At 41.9% G+C, this 25548-nt stretch overlaps 1 protein-coding gene across 2 annotated transcripts in view; it reads left to right on the forward strand.

Moving 5' to 3' along the window:
• The window catches only part of ARFGEF3 (ARFGEF family member 3), a 177229-nt gene that overhangs the window by 19010 nt on the left and 132671 nt on the right, over nt 1-25548 (forward strand). For both annotated transcript variants that reach the window (XM_061428114.1, XM_061428116.1), the window contains exon 3: nt 24835-24916. In XM_061428114.1, coding sequence (XP_061284098.1) covers nt 24835-24916 — 82 coding nt within the window. The remainder of the gene's footprint in view (nt 1-24834; nt 24917-25548) is intronic.

Here is a 25548-nt window from a genome sequence, read left to right on the forward strand (position 1 = left end):
TGTCCTCAAGGCTCATTCATACTGTTGTAAATGGCAGGATTTCCTTTTTTTTTTTGTAGCTGACTAATTTTTCATTGTGTTTGTATATGTAAATCACTGTGATATTGTGATTTATAATATATTTATACACACACACATAGCTGGCCCTTGAACAACACGAGTTTGAACTGGGAGGCTCCTCTATTTTTTAAATATTTATTTTTGGATGCACTGGGTCTGCGTAGCTGCGCATGGGCTTTCTCTAGTTGCAGCAGTCAGGGGCTCCTCTTCGTCCTGCTCACAGACTTCTCATTGTGGTGGCCTCTCTAGCGGAGCACAGGCTCAGGGTGTGCTGGCTCAGTAGTTGTGACGGACTTGGTTGCTTCTCAGCGTGTGGGATCTTCCCGGACCAGGGATAGGATCCTTGTTCCCTGCACTGGCAGGCGGACTCTCAACCACTAGACCACCAGGGAAGCTCTATACACAGACTTTTTTCACTTCATGCACACTACAGTAGCATGTGAGGTTGGTTGAATCCACGGACATAACCAAGACTGCAGAAACCGCCTGTAAAGTTATGCTTGGATTTTCTGCTGTACAAGTGGTTGCCATCCCTCACCCCTAAAGTGTTCAAGGGTCAATGGTATTTGGTCTTCATCCCATTCTGGCATCAGAACGCCTAAAACTCTTGAAATTTCCTGACAAAAGCCATACAGGTGATTTTGTTCTGTTAATGAGGTTAATGAGTGCCTTTTGGAAAGCACTCCAGGGAGGGCTGGGTGCCTGTGAAGCAAGTGTTGGAGCCCCCACTTCCAACCTCTGCAGAGGGGAGAGAGGTTGGAGATTCCGTTCAGTAGCCTAGAGCCAGTGATTTAATCGCTCATGCCTGCCTCAGGAAGCTTCCAGAACGCAGAAAGCCTCCTCCTGGAGGTCTCGCAGAGAGCGGAGCACGTTGGAGAGAGCCGGGAAGCTCCTTCCCACACACCTTGTCCTCTGCTTCTCTTCCATCTGGCTGTTCCTGAGTTATCTCCTTATATAATAAACCGGTAATCTGGTGAGTAAGATGTTTCTCTGAGTTCTCAGAGTTGCCCTAGCAAATTAATCCAACCTAAAGAGGGTGTGCTTGGAATGTCCAGTTTGTGCCAGGTCCAACAGAAGCACAAGCGACAACCTAGACGGGTGATTGGCGTCTGAAGCTGGTGTAGAGGAGTGAGCCTCGTGGCACTTGGCTGTGAAATTTGATGCTGTCTCTGGGTAGACAGTGTTTGGAGTTGAATTGTAGGACACCTCGCTGATGTCAGAGAGTTGCTCGGTGGTGGTGGGGACTCTCCCATAGGAATTGGGTGCAGAGCCCCGCTAATCACATTTTCTTTATTCTGCTGAAAACTCTGCCTCTGTGCACTGGTGCTGAGTCATATCTGGGGAGACAGAGTTTTGGGTGAAGTGTTGATAGAAAAGAATAGTTTTATGGCTTTGCCAGGCAAAGGGAGAGACAATGGGCACGTGCCCCTCAAAAACTGTACATCCCAACCTGGGAGGATTTGGTGAGGAGTTTTGTAGCAATGGTTTGAGGGTGGGGTTGCTGATAATACCAGTGTATCTGCAGGGTCTGCACTCCTTTAAGCAGGTCGCAAATGGTCTTCTCCTAAGCTTCTCTGATTCCTCTGATCTGGCCTTTGGTGGTCTCTCAATAAGTTTCTCTGGTTCCTTTACTCTGGCTTCAGGTGGTCTTCTCTGGCAAGAACGCTAACCCCTTTCATTTGTTGACTCTTTTAGTTCTGTGGAGAGTGCAAACATAATGTTAGGGGTATCCCTTGAGGGGAACCAGGACCCTGCCCCAAGGCTACATTATTGTATCTTGGCTATAGCTCCCCTGTCTGTGCCTGCCTTCCCTTCCCATATCAGCAACTGTTTGAGTCTGCCCTTTGGAACTCCTGGAAGGTTGCGGAGGCTGGAGTCTGCTCCCTACAAATAAGAAATGAGGGACAGGGAGGCTTCTGTGCTTAGGAGCCCCATAGGGCCCTGCTTGGTTTCAGTTGGTTCGTTACTTCAATGCAGCAGTTTTCAGACATTTTGGTCTCAAGACCTTTGACACTTTTAAAAACTGAGGCTCCCAGAGAACTTAAGATCTTTTGGATTGTATTTACCACATTAAATGTGAAGTGTTACTCAGTCATGTATTTACCATGTTAGGCATTAAAATAGAAATTTAAAAATATTTAGTTCATTAAAAATAAGCCCATCGCATGTCTCCTGTAAAGACTTTTTTTCCCTTAATGAAAAGTAGTTGTTGTTTAGTCACTAAGTCATGTCCGACTCTTTTGTGACCCCATGGACTGTAGCCCACCAGGCTCCTCTGTTCATGGGATTTCCCAGGCAAGAATACTGGAGTGGGTTGCCATTTCCTACTCCAGAGGATCTTCCCAACCCAGGGATCAAACCCGAGTCCTGTGTCTCCTGCATTTACCCCTGAGCCACCAAAGAAGGCCTTCATGAAAAATAACTGCTTTGAAAACAAATGTAGGAGAGTTTTGCATTTTTGCCCATCTCTTTACTGTCTGGTTTAATAGAAAACAGCTGGATTCTCAGCTCTGCTTCTCCATTCAATCTGTTACAGTCTGTTGCTTTGGTTGAAGTAGATAAAGCAAATCCAGCCTATACAGATAAGTGGTTTAAAACAGGAAGGGGATTTTAATCACTTTTTTGAATAATTGTGCATTATTCTTTTTTGATAAACTCTACTCTATACTCCTAAGAGATTGAGAGTGAAAGTTTTGACTTTATGGACCTTTGACAAGGTCTCAGGAGTCTAGGCTATATTTTGAGAACTATTTCTCTGCATGTCAGAAGCCAGAATCTTAAATCATTGATTCTCTGGAATCAACCAATTCTTCCTCTTTTCTGAGAACAGGAGTTGCCCTCAACCCTGCCTTCTCAGGGCCTTGTCTTGGCCCGCAAAGCTTTAGGCCTGCGCAGCAACATGCGGCTAAGCTTTGGCAGGAGGTGGCTGTCTGTTCTCCTGCCTCACAGACCTGTGAAATTGTAACTGGGAGTTTTTAGAACCACTAGCCATGGAAATTGCCCCATCATAATCCTGTGAACAATGTCCTCCTTTCTGGCATCTTCTAAAGTTTCCATAAGATATCAAATGAGACAGTATTTTGCAGAATGGACAACAAATCATAAGTGAAACTTCCCTTTAATAAAATAGGCTGACAGTGTTTTGGTAGCATGATTGAGGGTGGTTTTATTTCCGGTGCTGAGTTTCAAAGTGTGATTGTTAGATTGGAGAACAAAGCTCTGGGAACAAAGAAGCAGATAAGAATCTGGATTTAAGTAAGTGTTATTTCCAGTTTCCAAGAATACAAAGAGGCCTAATTGATCTTTGGGAATTATAAACAAAGCCAGAATTGGCAAGATCTGGAAAATTTCACTGTGGCCCTTACAAATATTCTTTAAAAGAAATTCTGGCATTTGGAATAGGGAACCAGAACCATTATTTTTCTGTGGAACAGAAACCTTTGTTTGCCTAACCGTCCCCTACCCCCAACAGGTCTGACTGGGTATCAGGAACTGCCTTTTTAAACTTTTTTTTAAAAAGATTTCTTTTTGGCTGTGCTGAATCTTCATTTTTGTGTGTGGGCTTTCTCTAGTTGCGGGGAGCCAGGGCTACTCTTTGCTTATGGTGCTCGGGCTTCTCATTGCCATGGCTTCTCTGGGCATGCGGGCTCAGTTGTTTTGGTGCACAGGGTCAGCCACCTCACTGCTTGTGGGATCTTCCCGGACCAGGGATTGAACCCGTGTCCCCTGCATCAGGAGGTGGACTCTCATCAACTATGCTGTGTTGTACTGTGCTCAGTCACTTCAGTTGTGTCCGACTCTTTGCGACCCATGGACTGTAGCCTGCCAGGCCCCTCTGTCCATGGAATTGTCCAGGCAAGAATACAGGAATGGGTTGCCATGCCCTCCTCCAGGGAATCTTCCCAACTCAAGGATGGAACCCATGTCTCCTGCATCTCCTGCATTGTAGGCAAATTCTTTACCACTGAAACACTGGGGAAGTCCCCTGATCCACTATACCACCACAGAAATCCCAGGAACTTGCCCTTATCATCAAGAGCAGGTTGATAATAAGTAGCCCCAAGCCCTGTGCTTCAGAGGAGGCTGCCCCCTTGCAGCCTGGACCAGCTTGTCTGGCTATGGGCTTGCCCTGTACCCCATGTATCAAAATGGAGTATGAGAGATGCTCTCTCAGTCCTATGAAGGTTGAAGTTGTCTTCCTCTGAAACTTGTCACATTTGTGTGTTGCTTGTAGCAACTATAGCTGCTTTGCCTCTATGAGGGGAGCCAGCCAGGGGATAAGGCTGACACATTGAGGGTGGATTAGCAGGAAGATGGAAAGAACCTGGGTTCTTGGTTGTGCCATAAGAGCATGGACTTAACCTATCCTGAAGCCAGCCTGCCTCCTTGTTTAAGCCTCTCAGGGAAGTTGGATCTCCTGTCACTTCCACCTGAAAGCACCCTCCCCGGTATACTCTCCTAAAGGAATCCCCCTGACCCTTAGGGACCCGAGGGTAGGAGGATTGCCCAGTGAACACGGCAGTTGTGAACAAACCTGAAGATCTATTAGTGGGATCTTTTCCCTCTTTTCTGGCTGTCGTTTGGCCATTTTGTTGTCCTTTTTATTTCTTCTGCAGGTCAAGTTGGAATCTAAATTGAGTGTTTGGTAACTGGTGGAATAGGAGAGCTGAAACAACTGGGGCATCTAAAGATGTGGGCGCTGGGAGATGGGGCCAAGTTTCTCTCCTACAGTGTGGGTACACAGGCAGATATCATAGCCTTGTCCCACCAGCAGAAATAACTGATTTACTTGTGTGTTCCACAAGCTAGACCCTAAATGCCATTGTCTTTATACTCAGGGGCCCTGGTATATATATATAATGTTGCTGCCCCCACGGTACTGAAGGCTACCAATTTTGGAGCCTTAATCTACGCTGAGAATTGTACTAGTGACTTTATGTATTGTCTTTATTAAATTTTATAATAAATATAATAGATTCTAATATAACCTATGTTTTAATGATAAAACAGATTGGAGTGGTAAAAACCATTTGCTTGAAGTTACATAGGTAATATAGGCTTCCCCAGTGGCTCAGTTGGTAGAGAACATACCTGCAGTGCAGGAGACCTGGGTTTGATCCCTGGTTTGGGAAGATCTCCTGGAGAAGGGAATGGCAACTCGCTTCAGTATTCTTCCCTGGAGAATCACATGGACAGAGGAGCCTGGTGGGCTATAGTTCATAGGGTCACAAAGAGTTGGATACACCTGTGCAACTTACACACACACACATAGCTAATATACAATAGTGGTTCAAATACAGATCTGACTTGAAAATTGTTCTTTTACCTAGTATATTCTATGTCTTTGCATATTTGCTGAATACCTGTCATTTAGATGTGTTAGGATAGGAATGAATGCCCCTATCTATTCCTTCATTTCCCCTTTCACCTTTGGTCAACATGTCGAAGCAGAGGCACATATGAGGTTACTTAAATATTGGCTCTTCTCTAGGGATAAGTTTTATCAGAGTGGTGTATGGGTTATAAGTGCATTCAGTGGTAAATAATAGAAAGCCTAACAGTGATTTAAATGAGATGGGGCTTATTTTCCTCTTATAATACCCAGTTTGGAGGTAGGCCTTTCACACTGGTATATCCAGGATTCTGTTGGCCTTTCATCATAGTTGGCTCTTCACATCACAAAAAAGCTGTTGCAGTTCCAGTCATCACATGTTCATCCAAAATAGAAGGCAAAAAGACTGAAAGCAGAAGGGCAATGCCAGCTAAACAGGTCTAGTCCTTTATATCAGGAAAGCAAAAGGTTTTTCAGAGCCAGAGGAGAAGCTGAAAAAGTAGGAAACAGGATTCTTGGGAAAGGCTTAGACTAATCTTAATCTACCATTTGGGGCTGATCACACTATCAGCCACTATCAGGGGTAGAATCGATGCTTTTGAACTGTGTTGGAGAAGACTCTTGAGAGTCCTGTGGACTGCATGGAGATCAAACCAGTCACTCCTAAAGAAAATCAATCCTGAATATTGATTGGAAGGACTGATGCTGAAGCTCCAATACTTTGGCCACCTGATGCAAAGAACTGACTGATTGGAAAAGACCCTGATGCTGGGAAAGATTGAAGGCCAGAGGAGAAGGGGATGACAGAGGATGAGATGGTTGGATCACATCACCAACTCGATGGCCATGAGTTTGAGCAAGCTCTAGGAGTTGATGATGGACAGGGAAGCCTGGCATACTGCAGTCCATGGGGTTGCACAGTCGGACACGACTTAGTGATTTAACTGACTGACACTATCAGCCAAAACAAAGTTGGAATCTAGTTGCTAAGGAAAAGGCTGCTAACACTGCTAACCACACACTTCAAAGCAGAGGCTGTTAGAATTTGAAGAGGTGATAGAGATATATCCCTATCGTGTGGATAAAACAGTTGAGACTTAAAAAGAACACAGGTGCCTGAGTCAGGACTAAAGAAGTTTTCTTCAAGTGTACTGCTCTTAACACTACGCCTCCCTGATACTTCTATAAAGTGTTTGATTTAAAACCCTTTCAGGGACTTCCCTGGTGGTCCAGTGGTTAGGACTCTGTGCTTTGCTTCCACTACAGGGGGCACAGGTTTAATCCCTGGTTGGGGAATTAAGATCCCTCAATGTGCAGGGAGGCAGGGGCAAAGAAAAGCCTTTTCATATCTCCTCCTCAGTTTATCTGTCTAATCAAGAAGGCTGGGAAGGGCAGAACCTCCCTGGTGTCTTGGAAGTAGAAGCGACGTTCCCCAGAGAGCTCAGCAACATGGTCAGGATTATACCCTATGTTTGTTGGCCAAAATGAAATCCTAAACCTCCAGGTTGCACCAGAATTCTTTTACCAGACTCCGTTGTCTCCCACAGTTCTGTGATCTATGGCCTTCCCTCTTCCACCAGAGCAAGGGGGCTCTCTGCCCAGAATCCTGAACTTTCAGTTGGGCAGATCTGGCTGCCTGGACACTCGAACAAGAGATGGTTCTGGGGATGACTGAGTGGAGCTCAGCCTACACAGGGACATTCGGTTCTTCTTTGTCTCCAGGGAGAGAGGACAGCTACCCACTGTGAGTGTGGCAGTGAGTAAGGGCCCATAAACTTGAGCCTGAAAATTTATTTCCTGAGTTGACTTGACCCTGTCTTTCAGCATCAGGGTCGCTGGTCATTTTGATTCTGTTCAGCATGTTCCTGCCTCCTCAGGCAGGGACTGAGAGTGCCATGATGTCTTCCAATACGCTGGGATAAACACCATGATGTGGACAGTGGGCCAAAATCACCCTTTAGTAACAGGGCATTTTGTACAGCCGGAAGAGGGTTTACGTGGTCAAGTCAGTTACTCTCAGTTTTCTGAGTGGGGTTCCTTTTGTTACATTGGAAAAAGAAAGATTCTTTTCTTTGGCTAGAAGAGTCTATAGAGTGTGATTTTATGGGTAAAAATAGTAATTATAGCAGAATCGTATTTACAGTGTTTAAAATATGTGAATACTTGATAAATTCATTGACAAATTTCGTTTTCTACCGTATGAACATCTTTATCAGCCTTGAGGACCTCAGCTTGTCTTCAAGCTGGTTTTGTGGCATCCGCATTTTTGCAAACTCACTAAGTCTGTAGTTGAATTTAGGGCATTTACAGCCAAGCCTGTTGGGAATGGATGTGTTGCGTTTGTTCTTTGTGACCTCTGTTGGATATGCCTGCCAAGAATAACAACACCCGGAAGACTTGTGTTAACGCCCACAAGCAGGATCTGGACAGCCCTCTTGGTTTGGTCATGGCTCAGTTCTCTGCAGTCCCATCTCTAGGCTCAGGACTGGGATTGTTGTCAGGCAGCCCTTACTGACTTGGTTTACTGTCTTTTGGTTTTTAAAACACTATGAAGACAGTCTGCTACTGTTTCTTCCCTTCAGTGTGTGAACAAATACTGGGCATTTCTTTTTCTTCCAGTGCATGTTGCATTTAGGAAGGTCATGCAGTTACAGAAAAGATTTGATATTACTTTAAGTAGAATAAAGCAGCCCATGGCTGATGTAAATACAGCTGCCTACAGGGTAATCATGATTAAGGCAGTTTGAAACAGGCTGAAAGGTAACTTCCTAAAGTTTGAAAACTGAAACTTTCAAATTGGCATTGTAATGCCCATCACAAATCCAGCCTTTAAAAATGAATTTAATCGCAAGGTACAATCTGGTCTTTGCATCAGGTGGGGCAGATTAATGTAGGTCTTATTCAGCCGACTGTACAGGCTCAGAAAGGGGAAGGATAGAGTGCATAATGTGTTTAAAGCAGGCAGCTAGTAAGGAACCAAACTAACCTTTTTGGCTTTCACCCAAGAGCTATTTTTAGAAAGTGCTTGCAATGCAGAGTCTATTGGGATATTCAGTCTTCAAAATACCACAAATATATTACTGCTGGAAGAAGTTGCTGTTTATGGGAAAATAAAATTTAACATCATTGTTCTCTGTCTGACTGAATTGTTTAAAGGGAGTTATCTCTGTATGTGGATGGCTGAAAGTGACTTCAATGCCTGTGGAGAAAACTGCAGAGTTTTTAACAGGGCACAGAGACTGTAATGTCAAACTATAAAAAGATGTCACTTCCCTCTCAACTTTGTTGTGGTGTAATTGACAAGTAAGATTGTATATATTTAAGGTGTATTGATTTGATATATGTATACATTGTGAAATGATTACCATAATCAAGTTAATTAACACATCTAACACCTCACATAGTCTGTGTGTGTGTGTGTGTGTGGCGAAAATTACTCTTAAGTTCTTCTTTCTAAGCAAAATTCATGTATACAGATTTCAGGTACACAGTACAGTATTTCTGACTGTAGTCACCAAGCTGTTCATTGGCTCCCGAGAACTAATCCATCTCATAATTGAAAGTTTGTACTCTTTAACCAACATTTCCTTATTTCCCTACTCTCCAGCCTCTGGCAACTACCTTTTTAACTCTCTTTGACTTTTTAAAATTACACATATAAGTGAGGTAATGCAGTATTTATCCTTTCACCTTTGGCTTATTTCATTTAGCACAGTGTTCTGTAGGTTCGTCCATGTTGTGGTAAATGGCAGGATTTCTTCCTTTTTATGGCTGAATAATATTTCATCGTGTGAGGTTCTATCTGTAGGTAGGTAGGTATTTATCACCTTTTTATTATCTGTTCATTTGTTGATGAATACTTGGGTTGTTTCCATAACTTTGCTATTGTAAGTAATGCAGCAATGCACATGGGAATGTGGATATTTCTTTTAGATACTGATTTCATTTGAATATGTACCCAGACATAGAATTTCTGGGCCATATGGTAATTCTATATTTAGTTTTTTTGAGGAAACTCCCTACTGTTTTCCATCATGGACAAACCAATTATTTATTACCACCAACAGTGCAGAGGGTTCCCTTTTCTCCACATCCTTGCCAAAACTCTGTTCAGACAAACAATTCTTAACTGTACTTGTCCTGAGAGAAGTGATTTTTATTGCCCTGGCTTTCATGTGCCAGGTTGTTTTAGGGGAGAATACAAGAAAGCTAGGTGATTAATATTTTTTATTACTTTGGTTAATTTCCAGGAATGTCTGTGTTTCCATATTGTAGATGCCTTTCTCTTTTTAGTTCCTGTTCCCTAATGATGGAGAAGCAACATGTTGCTATGGAAGGAGTGTAGGTTTTTGTGTCATGTAATCCCTACATTTGAGTCTGGACTCATTCATTTACCAGCTCTGTTCATGGATACTTTGACTCTGGGAGCCTCCAAGTCTTGAACTATAAAATGGACTTGATAATGTCCACTGCCCCAGTTCTCATGAGGGTTAAACAAGGTAACCTAATGAGAAAGTTCTAGTTCACAGCCTCTTCCAATGGATGGGCTCATCACTTTTCTTCCATACCTTCTTCTCTACAGCAGTGAACAAAGTGTTCTAGTTTTTTCCTAAGTTTTAACAGTAGAGTTAAGCTTCTAACAGCACCTAATAGTTTATAATAGTTACGTGACATGGGACAATTTACTTACTATCTCTGAGCCTGTTAGCTCATTGATGATATGGAAATAATTATCTATCATACATTTAATTAAATGAGATCATGCATATATGCCAAGTCTTAATACCTGGCACAGAGTGGACACTCAGTGACTGGTGGCTATCAGTATAGGATGGACATTTCTTGAAGGATAGTCTTCTTCCTGTCATCGTCTTGACTTTGACAGCTTCCTTTGACTTTTCCTTTGCTAGCATCATTTTTTTCTCTCCACAAACTGACTGGAAGGATTTTTCTAAGCTCTGTCCTTCTGTTTTACATCATTAACTTTTCCTTGGACATTTCACCCATTTCCAGGGTTTCAACCACTTTTAGATGGCTAATGTCTAAATTTTTCCTGAGCTCCAGACGAGTACATCCAGTTTTCTATGTGTTAGTACCTGGATGCCCAAAGGAATCTTGAACTCAGAACATATATACAAAACTGTAGTTATTATCCTACCCACTTCCTTCCTCAAAGCCATTCTTCTAGTAGGTCCTCTCTGCTCCTGTGCCACCTCTAGGTTCTGTTTCCTCCTGTCCATTTTTGAACACAGGCTGAACTGCATCGTGTTTTCAGCTCTAGGGCCACAGTAGAGTATAGTTCCTTCTCCCAGGCCTTCCTGCTGCCAGTAAATAATGACAACAAAACTATGATGACAGTAATAAAAGTATCATGACAACAACCATCTGTTGAGTGTACAACAAGCTAAGCAGTATCATACCACCCTAAGCCCTGGGTGAGGTGGGACCCTGCTCTGAGCTCATGTTTTAGAGGCCCCGTTCTCCTCCTCCTCAGGGCTAAGGGAGCATTCCCACCCAGAGCCCACCCTGCAACCTCAGCTCCTGCTCTGGGTACTTGAGACTTCAGAGTCCCCTATTTAGATTATGCTGAGCTTCCTTCCAAAAACGGCACGTGGGCCCTTTGGCCAGCTCTGTCTTTGGCAAGGCACCCACAAGAATGTACATCTCTGGGCTTGAGGCCTGGCCACAGGGCAGCTGTTTGTGTGGTTTGTGGTCTGAGATTTGCCTGCAGCCTAGGATGTCCATACCTGTGCCCATGAGACCTCTCTTGGGGCAGGACAGAGCCAGGGGTGGAAGAGAAGGGGCTTGGGCCAGGGGCCTTGAGAAGTGCTGAGAAGGTTAGGCTGGCCCGGGGCAATCAGGAATGTTTCTAATGTATTAATAGCATCTTCTCTAATCATCATAATTCTCAATGTACGTTATATTACTTCTGTATTTCTAGACGAATAAGATGAAAATTGAAGAGGTTAAATACTTAGTGCACAGGTTGTAGTTGATAGAGCCTTCATCTGACCTAGATTAGTTTGCCTCCAAAATTTTTATTCTATGATATTTATACTTTTTACCCATTTTCTACATTGTAGCCAGTTCCATTTCTATGGAAAATGTCTAATATCACATTATTCCCTTGATTAAAAATCTTTTATTAGCTCTCCTTTTCAGTTGGCCAAGACCAGTCTCTCTGGTGTTGCATGCAAGATCCTTTAAAACCTGGCTCAAATCTACTTTGTCAAACTCATTTCTCACCAGTCTTCCTGCCATGACTCCTTGGGTCATAATTGTACTTGGGCTGTTCCATAAATCCACTCTGCCTTTGTACTCACAATCTCAGCTGGATATGTCCTTTTCCTCACTTGACTGACCAAGTCTCATACTGTCCCCTCCATTTCAGGACCAGATGAGTATCACCTTGTCCGTGAAGACACTTGAATTTTTCTAGGTAGGATCTCTCCCGCCCTATGGTACTTCTATAATTGTGTACACCTTAATAAAGTGTGTGTTGCCTGTACCTGTGTTAGCTCTCAGTGAGAGTTCTTGGTTCAGTGAGAGTTCCAAGAGTTCCTTGGCAGGAACTCTCATTCGTCATTACACACCTAACACTTCATACAGAACCTGGACGCCTATAGGCTACATAAATATTAAAATCTTTTTGTTACTAAAAATCTTCTCAAAAATTATTAGCCAGTGAGGAATACAAATTTTAGTTCTGACAGTTGTGTTGATTTGCTGATAGACTGGTTTTACAGGCATTTTGATGTCAAAACTGGAAATTTCTGTCTCACAGAAAAATGTAACTTTACATTTAATCCCACCATTTTGCTATCACAACGCTTACATGTTGAGAGGCTATTATAATAAATGTATACATGTATTATTTATGAGCTTTAATAGGCTAGTAAATTCTGAATAGAATCTAGGGAGATCACAATTCTGTCTCAAAGTGATTTGTTTTTTAAGTTACCTTTCTAAAAATATATATATGTTTCTGAATGATGTTTATACCACAAACTTACTGTTTTTCAAGAGGTAATTACATATTTGCATAAACTATCAGCTCATAGTGATGATATGGTATATGTTGTCTAGCTCATTTTCTCTTCTTCCCTAAGATTTGAGTATTCAGGTTAGAAATCTTGCTTGTTATGGTGGTTTCTCCCTACTTGCCCCTCCGTGACGGAGATTCTGGGCAGAGTCTTGCCTCTGGATTGCCTGTCGGAGCATTTTCATCATGAAAAAAATATGATATTTAACAAAATATATGTGGTTGCATGTAACAAGGCAGTGCAGAGCAATTCCCCTAGGGTATGTTTCATTCTGTTAGCATATTTACACTGTAAGCTTGATTATAAGAAAACATGCCATAGAAAGAAGCAAGATTAATTTAGGCAGACTGAGTTTAGATACATGTGACTACAGTAACTATAGGGTCGTAAGCAAGCCTATTGTCAGTCCAAAAGATCTGGGGAAAAGAAGGAACTCAGTAAGTGTTTGAAAGATGCTAAGGAAGTGTCTTCAGGGAAGGGAAACTATTCTAGGAATATTGTCTGCTTTTGATAAAGTGGGAAGAGTGGTGACTTAATAGAAGAGATGAAGATAGCCCAGAGGAAGGTCAGGAAAGATTAGATTGAAGCTGTTTCTGGAAACATGGCCTTCCAGGATTCGAGGCCAAAGCTTTGAAGAGAAGGGAGTGGGCGTTTATGCACAGGTAGGAGAAGGCTAGCTTCACTTCCTCTCTATTTCTAAAGGTAGTCTATTTTATTATTAAAAGATTTTTAAATGTTGAAACATATAAATAATAAAGCCAAAACCATCCATGTTCCCAAAAGAGAGACAAATTCTAGAGGAGTTTTGAGCAATTTCTTTCCAGCCTCTCTCCTCCACTCACATGTATGTGTATATGCTTTAATTCAAGTGTAGGACCATGGTATGATATATTTTCTCCATTGTATTCTCATTTTTAATTTCTTTGACATTTCAAAGCATTTTCCTGTGTTAATAAAAACTTTTCAAGATATTTTAAGTTATTCCATTTCAGAGATATGCTAGAATTTATTTAGGCTTATTTACTTTATTAATAAAACTACAGATAAATCTTTGCACTTGAGATTTTGCTAGATCTCTGATTTCTTTACAAAAAGTTAATAGAAAAAGAAAATCCTAGGTCAGAGCATGCTAATATTTTTCTTAATGTGTTTTTTTAATTGGAGTTTAATTGCTTTACAACATAGTATTAGTTTCTGCTGAACAACATCGTAAGTCAGCCATATGTAAGTCATATGTAAGTCAGCCATATCTCTTCCCTCTTGAGCCTCCCTCCCACCACCCCCTTATCCTAGCTCTGGAGGTCATCACAGAGCTCTGAGCTGAGCTCCCTGTGCCATTCAGCAGCTTCCCATTAGCTATCTATTTTACACATGGTTGGAGAAGGAAATGGCAACCCACTCCAGTATTCCTGCCTGGAGAATTCCATGGACAGAGGAGCCTGGCAGGCTGCAGTCTATGGGATCACAAAGCGTCGGACACAACTGAGCGATTTTCACTCGCTTCACTTACACGTGGTAGTGTGTATATGTCAGTGCTCCTGTCTCAATTCGTCCCACCCTCTCATTCCCCTAAAGCATACTAGTATTTTTAAGTTCTTGAGATACTTTTACAGATTGTTTTAGATGTCAGAATTAAAGAGTAAAATCTTTCCATGCTGCCACAGACAGTGATTATATGAGGAACTGAGAAGTATATTGATGGAGGTGAGGAAGGATTTATAAGTGGAAAGATCTAAAATTTCACGTGTGAATGATGAATGTGGGAATGAATGTGAGGAAGTATAAGGATGGATTGACCATGGTCGGAAGGAAGGGAGTGTCCTTATGAAGGGTGCTTCACAGTCTTGCCGTGTGTGAAATGCACAAGGTTTGAGAGTTAAATGGTAACCATGCACCTCACATGCTGCCAAAGAGTTTGAGTTCAGGGGTCCGTTGCTGCTGTAGTCCTCGTTCAAGAGTGAGAGTTCCTCTCTCCCCTCCACCTCCCTCATCAGTAAATATCGATAATGTTCATTTTCTCCTCATTGGGTTGGTGAGTGGCTTAAAAGAGATTGTGTGCCTAAGCCCTGAGCCTGGTGTGTGGCACAGTTCTGACGTCCACTGCCGCCCTCCCTTATATTAGTTAGGAATCCTATGGTTGAAAGTGACACAACATGCAATCCAAAGGGAAAAAGCCAGTGTGCTATGTCCAGCACAAAGTCTTGTATCCAATAGAATGGGAATACCACCTGATTTATTTTTATTTTTATTTTACTGGATGAATGAATAAATAAATGGAAAATGCCTAAGAAACATTAACAATAAGTCCATTTAAAGATTGTTTGAGCTTATAAACAAGTCCAGTTAAAAAAAAAAAAAGACCAAATCAAGTGGTATTCCCATTCCATTGGATATAAGACTTTGTGCTGGACATAGCATACGCTTTAGTGTTTCTCCTCTTGATTACACAGAATTTGTATCTTTTGGTAGTAGTAGTATTGATAATCCTAGATTGCAGGTGAAAATACCTAGGCATGTTTAATTTTTTTCAAAAATAAATAAGCTGTGGGGATATAATGTACAGCATGCTGACTGTAACAATATGCATAATGTATTTGAAGGTTACTAAGAGAATAGATCTTCAAGGAAGGATGAATTTTATCTATGTGAGGTGAGTCTTGTTAACTAAACTTATTGCGGTAGCTATTTTATAACATATACATGTATCAAATCATTTTGTTGTAGGCATTAAACTGACACAATGTTATATATGACACATGTCTTTAAGTCATATGGAAATTTTTTTCGAAATGAAAAATTTACATCTTCTTGACCTATTGTGTTTTATATTTTTAAAATATTGCAAGAATATTAGATGAAAACTTTAAAATGAAAAAGGTAAACCCATTTCCCTATCAGAATACTATTACAAAATGTTTTTGTCTTATGTTGCTTTCTAGTCCTTTACAGCTTATTTTTAAAATTAGACATATCAAATAGCAAGGATAAAAATCTAGATGGCATTTTTAAATGTTCAGGTGATTGATAACCTACTTTACCGCCTGCAGTTGTCCTCTCATTACAAAAGCAAACCTATTAGCATAGTGACGCCCATCAGGTAAATGGGGGTTTGCTTCATGAACAAGAGCAGTAGGTGTAACTGCCTAAAAGAACATTTGGACTGTAGATATAAGTGCCAGGAAGGAAACGAGTTCCGTATTTAATATTTTCTCTGTGTATGTACAAATTCACTCACCATTTTGAGATGAACCGGAGAAGGAAATACTGTGATGTCCATTTGTGTGAGGAGCTTAGTGAGTTTGTGGCTTTGTAAATATTTTCTTCAGATTTATTAATGACTGTTCTGACTAGTGTAAGGTAACAACCTCATTGTAGTTTTGAATTTCTCCAATAGTTAGTGATGTTGAGTATCTTTTCATGTGCCTCTTAGCCATCTGTATGTCTTCTTTAGAGAAATTTAGGTCTTCCTATTTAGGTCTTCCATCTTCTATTTAGGTCTTCCATCCAATTTTTGATTGGATTGTTTTTTTGATGTTGAGCTGCATGAGACTATTTGTATATTTTGGAAATTAAGCCCCTGTCAGCTGCTGCTTTTGCAAATATTTTCTCCAGTTCTGAGGGTTGTCTTTTCGTTTCGTTTATGATTTCCTTTGCTGTGCAAAAGCTTTTAAATAAGGGTAGAGTGAATTGGGGGCTTCCCTGAAGGCTCTGATGATAAAGAATCTGCCTGCAATGCCGTAGGCCCGGGTTTGATCCCAGGGTTGGGAGGATCCCCTGGAGGAGGGCATGGCAACCCACTCCAGTATTCATGTCTGGAGAATTTTATGGACAGAGGAGCCTGGTGGGCTACAGTCCGTGGGGTCACACAGAGTCAGACACGACTGACACTACTGAGAAGCAGCAGGATGAATTGGGAGACTGGGACTGACATATACACACTACTGTGTATAAAACAGATGAATAAGGAGAACCTAGTGTATAGCACAGGGAACGCTATGCTCTGAAGTGACCTAAATGGGAAGGAAGTCCAAAAAAGGGGGATATATGTATGCATATATCTGATTCACTTTGCGGTATAGCAGAAATAACATTGTAAAGCAACTATACTTCAATAAAATTTTTAAAAATATTTTCTTCAGATTATATCCATCTACTCTAGAGTTATTAAAATTAATACAAATATAAAATATTAATACAAAGAAAATGAAAGCTCCTCTATGCCACTGTCTGGACACACCCATCATCAGCATTCAGCCCAGCTCTTTCTTAGGTAGTGCCCTAATTGATTTTCATAGCTGCGTCTCTCTGGATTGTTTGGATTTTGTAATGTACATGTAGGCCATTTATAATGAAATATAAAAAAGGTATATTTTGGGAGAAAGTAGGAGCACAACCGTGGGCTTCCCAGGTGGCACAGTGGTAAAGAATCTGCCTGCCAATGCAGGAGACAAACGAGACAGGGATTCAATACCTGGAGTAGGGAATGGCAACCCACTCCAGCATTCATTCCTGGAAAACTCTGTGGATGGAGGAGCCTGGCGGGCTACAGTCCACAGGATCACGAAGAGTCAGAGACAACTGAGCACACAGACATGAACATAACTGTATGATTTAGGATTTTCTTAAAAGTTGTATTGAAATATAGTTGATTTACAATGTTGTGTTAGTTTCAAGTGAACAGCAAAATGATTCAGGTATACATCTGTATATTCTTTTTCAGATGCTTTTCCCTTATGGGTTATTACAAGATAGTATAGTTCCCCGTGCTATACAACAGAACCTTGCTGATTATCTATTTAAGATTCTTTTTAACAGTGTATCCTGTAAAATTATGCACATTCAACCCTTCCCAATATACAGAAAATAGCAGTTTCATATGTTCTACTTAATAATTGCAATAGGCTTGCCAAGGCATCTCAAAATCCTGCAGAAGTGGGATTTTATGTTGTTCACAGTTGTATCCCTCAGACCTAGAACAGTTCCTGAAGGAGGAATCTAATCTTTGTTGTTCAATATAGAGGTTACTGATGAAGATGATATGCAGATGACACTACCCTTATGGCAGAAAGTGAAGAGGAACTCAAAAGCCTCTTGATGAAAGTGAAAGCAGAGAGTGAAAAAGTTGGCTTAAAGCTCAACATTCAGAAAATGAAGATCATGGCATCTGGTCCCACCACTTCATGGGAAATAGATGGGGAAACAGTGTCAAACTTTATTTTTCTGGGCTCCAAAATCACTACAAATGGTGACTGCAGCCATGAAATTAAAAGACGCTTACTCCTTGGAAGGAAAGTTATGACCAACCTAGATAGCATATTCAAAAGCAGAGACATTACTTTGCCAACAAAGGTCCGTCTAGTCAAGGTTATGGTTTTTCCTGTGGTCATGTATGGATGTGAGAGTTGGACTGTGAAGAAGGCTGAGCGCTGAAGAATTGATGCTTTTGAACTGTGGTGTTGGAGAAGACTCTTGAGAGTCCCTTGGACTGCAAGGAGATCCAACCAGTCCATTCTGAAGATCAGCCCTAGGATTTCTTTGGAAGGAATGATGCTAAAGCTGAGACTCCAGTACTTTGGCCACCTGATGCGAAGAGTTGACTCCTTGGAAAAGACTCTGATGCTGGGAGGGATTGTGGGCAGGAGGAGAAGGGGACGACAGAGGATAAGATGGCTGGATGGCATCACTGACTTGATGGACGTGAGTCTGAGTGAACTCCAGGGGTTGGTGATGGACAGGGAGGCCTGGCGTGCTGCGATTCATGGGGTCGCAAAGAATCGGACACGACTGAGCGACTGATCTGATCTGAGGAGTGAAAAATAGAAATAAAAGAGAAACAATTTAACTGCACTGCAGAAAAAAATCAAAGAACCAGTTCAGTTCCAATTGGCTCCGTGAATTGGCTCTGGCAAAAGCTTAGTCAATGAAAATTCATCAGTGTTGATGCAAACTGTTGAAAGCATCAGTATTCATAAACACAAATAATAACATCTCGAATGTCACAACAGGGGGCTGAAAACCTTCTGTACTCAAACTAGGAAAAGTGGTGGCTGTCATTGAACCCAGCAGCTAGATCCCAAACCGGATGTATCCCATTCATCCAAACTGTGTGTACCTTTTCATAACTGCATTCCAACCATCAAATGTGACACACTGTTCCATGAACGACCTGCACAGTAAGGTTATTTATTTATTCAATACCCATCCCATTCTGGTGGGCACCGGGATTGTTCTTTGTAGAGTAGTGTGGCATACACCACAGGCAATGGGGAGTTGTCTGCTGGCAGAGGCCAGAGAACAGGGGTTTTGAAGATAGATGGTCTAAATTTACATCACAGCTCTAATAAGTCAGAGAAGAAGACATCCCTTATATGTGGAATCTAATAAGGAAGGATTCAAATGAACTTATAAAACAGAAAGAGACTCACAGACTTAGAGAACAAACTTATGGTTGCTGGTGAGAAGGGATGAGAGGAAGGGATGAGGAGTTGGGGAGTTGGATGGACTTAAAATGGATAACCAAAAAGAACCTACTGTGTAGCACAGGGAATTCTGTTCAATGTTATGTGGCAGCCTGGATGAGAGGGGAGTTTGGGGGAGAATGGATACATGTGTATGTGCAGCTGAGTCCTTTTGCTGTTCACCTGAAACTACCACAACACTCTTAATTAGTTACACCCCGATACAGAATAAAAAGTTGAAGAAAAAACCTGTTTAAAAAATATGTAAATTACAGCCCTGTCATTTACAAACATGTGACCTTGGACAGGAAATCTAACCTCCCTTAGTTTTGTTGACAATTAAATCTCTTCATAATAAGATAGTCAGTATGATAATATGAACAGGTACTTGGGATTTACAGGTCACTGATGTTCCATCAGAGCTGTGGTTATATATGAAGGAATCCAGACAGTTATTCAATGATCAAATGGCTTTGATCATAGAATCCTAGAATTATAGAGCCTCAGCAGACCTCAGAAATCTAAGGTATCTTTTTGCTCCATCCCAGGCAGTGCATCAAAAAAGAGTCAGCCTAAAATTCGCAAATGTATTTGGTGTTACATGAAGCTCATTTTTGTGCTCATATTAAAAGGTAATATTTGATAAATCTAACTTTCCCCTATTCACCTATTTGAATTTCCCTCTGTCCATTGTTATCTTGGCCCAATAAAGCTGGTCTGTGAACTGTGACAACACAGTTAAAGAGATAGGTTTAGTGTCCTCGCCATGACCAGACACTGTCACGGAATGTTGTCTTCCTTGTGCGTGTGCAGAGCTGCTAATCATTCTTCTTTAAGAAATAATGACATGCCAGGGCATGAAACCTGGGGCCACCGTCTTTATTCAATTAGGCCAGCATGAACTTGCACATGCCCATGCATAAAGAATAATCCCTTCGTGTAACTGAATGTTGGTTTTGGTGTGCCTGTTCCCCAATGAGGCAGCATCTAGAAGGATCAAAAGGCGATTTATTCCAAAACAGTCTGTGCAAAGGGGCCCGAGTGTGTGCCACGTTGCATCTTCATTATACATTTCATCCTGAGACTCAGTTAACAAGCCTGTTATTCTTTTATTAAAATCACTTAAAAAATTAAGGCAGAAGGATTTTTATGATACCAGAGAGCAAGCCGTGTAATCAGCTGGGCCCCACATGTGTTCGTTTCCTGTTACAGTCCTGATTTGAAGCTCATGATACTAATTTAGGGGGTTGCTGGGGCTAAGAGGCCATGAATCCTGAGATTTGTCAACCCCCTCAGCACACACCCATCCACCCACCCACACCAACACACATCAACACACCCACCCACACCAACACACACACCCACCCCCACACATACCACATCACCCCACCCCCCCACCATATACACCCCTCTCTCTCTCTCCCTTGCTTCAGGGCTCAGTGTAACAGTACTTCAAAGCTTTTCATCCTACTAGGACTGAGCCCAGGGAACCCGGCCTCTTCTCTGACACACAGAAGTTTCTGTCTTGTTGGGCAGGTCCTTTCTCCTGAAAGCAGAAGCTCTTAATTTGGGATCGATGTGGAGTTAGAGTTTGGGGGAACCTATGTATGTGCTCAGTCACTTCAGTCATGTCTGACTCTTTGCGACCCTATGTATGGACTGTAGCCCACCAGGATCCTCTGTCCGTGGTATTCCCCAGGCAAGAATACTAGAGTGGGTTGCCGTGTCCTTCTCCAGGGGATCTTCTCGACCAGGGATCTAACTCTTATCTCCTGCACTGCAGGTGGATTCTTTACCACTGAGCCACCAGGAAAGCCCAGGGGAAGGGGGAGAACTATGAATCCCCTGAAATGATTCGTATACTTACCTAGGAAGAGGATCTTTTTGTGTTCATGATTGAGAAAAGATTAAGAAATGGAACTATTCTAGCTTTGCTCTCATCTTTTGACACCAAAGGGTATTGGAAGAAACTTGGTCTTGGGAGTGAGATGGATTTCTGTTCGGATTGTTTCCAGTAGATTTTAGCTGTGTAACCTTGGGCAGGCTATCAAATCTCTCTGAAACTCTATTTTCTCAAATATGAAACAAGGGTAAGAATGCCCATTTTAAGATTGAAGTGCCTGGTAGATTTAATCACAAAACAATAAGTAATTTTTATTCCTTTTCCTTCTATGCATAAAATGAAAGAAAGTATCTGTTCTATCTTGTTCCTTGTTGGGTCTTTTCATGACAGTGCTTTGCACATAGCAGACTCTCAGTTGTTAGTTTAATGGATAACTGGATGGATGGAGTGCTTTGGTTTGGTACCTGGATGAACTCCCTCTGTCTGCTTCCTTAAAGCACTGATTTTCTAAGAGAAAACTTGGTGCTACAATTGGCCTTGCTTAGACCCCTGCAAGACCCATGCTCCATGTCCTATGCAAAAATCTTTCTGGATACTACAACAAGATTGGATCTTGTTATCCTGTGCTTTAAATCATGGTCTCTGCTGGGCCTTTGTCTATATCAGGGCTGGGCAAACTAGCCGGCAGACCAAATCTGGCCTGTTGCCTGTTTTTGGAACGTAGCCATGCTCATTTATCAACATGTTGTCTATGACAGGTTTGGGCTATGGCAGAGTTGAGTAATGAGCACAGAGATCATATGGTCTTCGATGCTTGATGTAATTTTTATCAGCCTCTTTTTCCATAAAAAGTTCTCCAATCCTTGATACACATTTTGTGTACTGCAGGATTGGTCTTAAGATGCTTCTTCTATGGATTGTGAAGCTAAAATTTAATAGTTAAGTGTCTTGACTAAGATTGCACAACTTTAGAATTGTTAAGGTTTCAATCCAGATCTGTGTGATTCCACAGCCCATAGTTTTTCCACTAAATGATGATACCTTGCAGTAAGACCAAATCCTAGCCGAACCAATTACATCTTCCAGTTCTTCTTGATGACCACGACTGGCTTGGGGAGCAGTTCAGTGGTGTTCCCTGGAATCATGGTGGGACCTGGTAGTGCTGGCATTTATCAGTAGTCTAGTTCCAATTTGCAGTACAAATGGTGTGAGTTTAGAAGTAGGTAAGGGAGGGTGATGAGGATTTCAAGGACTAATACAGTCAATGGCAGAGCAGTATGGGCATGCTGCAGTTTATCTGCAAACATACTACTACTCCCCAGAGCTCAGGGGTTTCAGCATTCTAGGAAGATCTTGTTACTGCTGAATGTGGCATCCACTCTTGTTTGATGCCTTGGTGAGAAATATGTAATATTTGTGCATTTTCAGCACACAGCCACTCAATAGAGACTGTCCCTGCTCCAGGCTATGAGACTATAGGAGTTTTGGACCTCCTTGTCTGCCCACAGCTACCATGCCCTCATTGGCAGATCTGACTGCAAAAATTTGAGATAAAGTTCTTTCACAGTCAATTAATCCTGGTGGAAATTTGATTGTTTCAAGGATTTACAGATGAACCTCTATCGTTCTTCTGTTAGTACTCAATCAGCCCATTATTAGGGGCTTCCCAGGTAGCACAGTGGTGAAGAATTTGCCTGCCAGTGCAGGGAACACGAGACATGGGTTCGATCCCTGCAGCATGAAGATCCCCTCCAGTAGGAAATGGCAACCCACTCCAATATTCTTGCCTGGAAAATTCCACGGACAGAGAAGCCTGGAATGCTACAATCCATGGGGTTGCAAAGAGTCGGACATGATTGAGCACGAACACAACAGGCCCATTATTAGTGATTCTCACTTGACTTTCACACTTCCAATTAATTTTTCCAAGCTTATAAACTGGTTATGATTAAGCAACAGAAATAAAATTGGGAAAGTTAGCTATTCCTGCTTTTGCTTGACTGCATAGCAATGCTTGCCTTATAACCGAGACAAACGGAAGATCATGATAATAGCGAGAAAATTATAGCTACCCAACTGGAAGTGACCCCGTTGGGTAATTTATCCACCTATCAAAGGTTGTACTAATGAAAAATTGTTATACTGTGAAACAATTGTCATATAAAATGGGGTACTGTAACTTTGGGTTAGTAAGGGGACACTGACAAAGATCAGGAAGGCAAAATGTTCATTCTGATAGTCTGGTTTTTTCTTTGTGGCCGGCATTAGGGGAAGTGTCTGGGTCTGTCTCGATCTGTCATGGAGCTGCTGATGGAGGATTCCACAAAAAAAACTGCAGGGTGGACAGGAAGGAATCGGAGCTATAATTAACTTTCTGTTTCCTTGTGTTCTACATCAGTGACGCTTTTCCCCTAAAGATGAAATCGTGTACTCTTACCCTGTGGCTTTCACAGTCTCTAAAGTCAATGAATCTTTCAGTTTATGCTGAAAATATAAAAGAGAGAAAATGAGGCTGCTCTGATTTAAGTGAGGGTGGAGAAGCCTGGTAAAATTAAGTAACATTTCATTTGTTGTGCCAGTGTAAGTCTGTGGGGAAATAATGGGTTGATTAAAATTCTTGGTCTGTTGTTTAATTATTTAGAGTGAATGCTTCTTACAGAAAAACAGGTTTTTCTTTGTAGTCCTCTTGGTTTATTCCTGATATGTTTTAGTGCCCAGTTATTTTTTTCTTAAGCTTCAAAATATGCAAGTAGCTTTCAAGCTTTTTTGTTTTTGTCTTTCACTTGATGTCAGGTACTTCTCATGGGTCCAAGCTGTTGGTGGTTTGATTGTATTTCTGCTTTGAAAACACGTTTATTAAGCCCCATCACAAAATTTAGGTCACCCTCATGGTGACTAAAGAGCTAATTCAAAAATTATAGGTGGAGCTTCCCTAATGGCTCAGTGGTAAAGAATTCCCCTGCCAATGTAGATGTGGGTTTGACCCTCGGTCCAGGAGGATCCCCCATGCCGTGGGGCAACAAAGCCTGTGCTCCACAGCTGTTGAGCCATGCTCTCGAGCCTGGGAGCTGCAACTACAGAGCCCACGCGCCACAGCTACTGAAGCCCACTTGCCTAGCGCCAGTCTTTTGCAGCAAGAGAAGCCACAGCAATGCGAAGCCTGCACACCACAACTAGAGAGTAGCCTCCACTTGCTTCAACAAGAGAAAAGCCCGTGCAGCAATGAAGACCTGCTGCTGCTGCTGCTGCTGCTAAGTTGCTTCAGTCGTGTCCAACTCTGTGCGACCCCGTAGACGGCAGCCCACCAGGCTCCTCTGTCCATGGGATTCTCCAAGCAAGAACACTGGAGTGGGTTGCCATTTCCTCCTCCAATGCATGAAAGTGAAAAGTCAAAGTGAAGTCACTCAGTCGTGTCCGACTCTTAGCGACCCCATGGACTGCAGCCTACCAGGCTCCTCCGTCCATGGGATTTTCCAGGCAAGAGTACTGGAGTGGGGTGCCATTGCCTTCTCCAAATGAAGACCTAGCACAGACAAAAATAAATATGTAAAATTTTTAAAAAGGTACAGCTGATTAAGAAACACTTTGAATTGGGGAGAAATTGACAAGTGTATCAAATTTCAATTTATATTGATGAGGCAGAGTAGTCCAGGTGATGATGCCCTCACTTGCTAGGTCGGGGAGAGGCCTGAGCAAAGGCTTAGAAATCTATATAAACAGTGCTTTCTAGGGTTACACACCCCAGGTGTACTGAATACAGTTAATTATATTACTTTGGGAAAGAGCAAGGCATGTTCATGGACTGGTAAGGGACTTACCTTGTGATGACTAGTTCACCAAAACAATTGTTTGAGTCCTTTTGTGTGTTTTCTCTATAGCTATCTCAAGAAGGCGAGCTGCTGGTACGCTATGATTTCTGCACGGCATTTTTGCATTTTTGCTGTTTTTTTCTTTTTTTTCCACTCCAGGTACAGTTTCATTACTGGTCATAGTTCAGTGTACATGTGTGGTGGCATTTGAGGGTGGGTGTGTAGGCTTGCATCCTTTGGCTGCCAGCCTTGCTGAGCTCACATATGGTCCTTATTTATGTGTTGCCAGGGAGAAATGCCTGCTGCCCCTCCAGTTGGCTTTGGAATCCAAGAATGTGAAGCTGGCTCAACATGCCTTGGCAGGGATACAGGTACAGTATACAATACATCCTGTGCTTACCCCAACAGGATGAGAGAAATTGACAGACCACCTTGGCATTGAAAGAGCAAATAGTTACCATTCTAAATTGTAGCTGTTTAAAGACCCCAACAGAAATTGATTGAACTGTGTAATAACCAGAGAGGATAACGATTTTCTTTTCTTGACCAGCATTTCTCTGTGCACAGCGTTATCTTGCTGAGTATATATGGTCAGACACTGACTCTTGGAGACTATGCTAAGCCCACATAGCAATGAAATATTTTTTATGACATCTAACTTTTAGGAGAGTAAGGGACTCCAAGAAAGACACCTCAAGTTCTGTACCAGCTCAGATCTTAAATGCATCTAGCATCTGTGATTCTGTGTCATGAGCAATGGTGGTAAGCTGGAATGATTTTGGTTTGTCTTCTAGTCTACAGTTAAGTTGGTGAATGTTTTGTTTCCAGAACGAGATTGGGAAGAAAAAAGAAATTTTGTCTAATCAGAAAAGTCAGATTGCACAAATACACTTCCTTGTCTGAGCATTTGTTCATTCTGTTTTGCACCATATGTAGTAAGTCTAATTCCAAAGGTGCAGAGTTGTTGGCTGTATAAATACATTGACTTTTTAAAAAGGATTTT

This window comes from Bos javanicus, chromosome 9 (assembly GCF_032452875.1).
Source record: "Bos javanicus breed banteng chromosome 9, ARS-OSU_banteng_1.0, whole genome shotgun sequence".
Taxonomy (NCBI): Eukaryota; Metazoa; Chordata; class Mammalia; order Artiodactyla; family Bovidae; genus Bos; species Bos javanicus.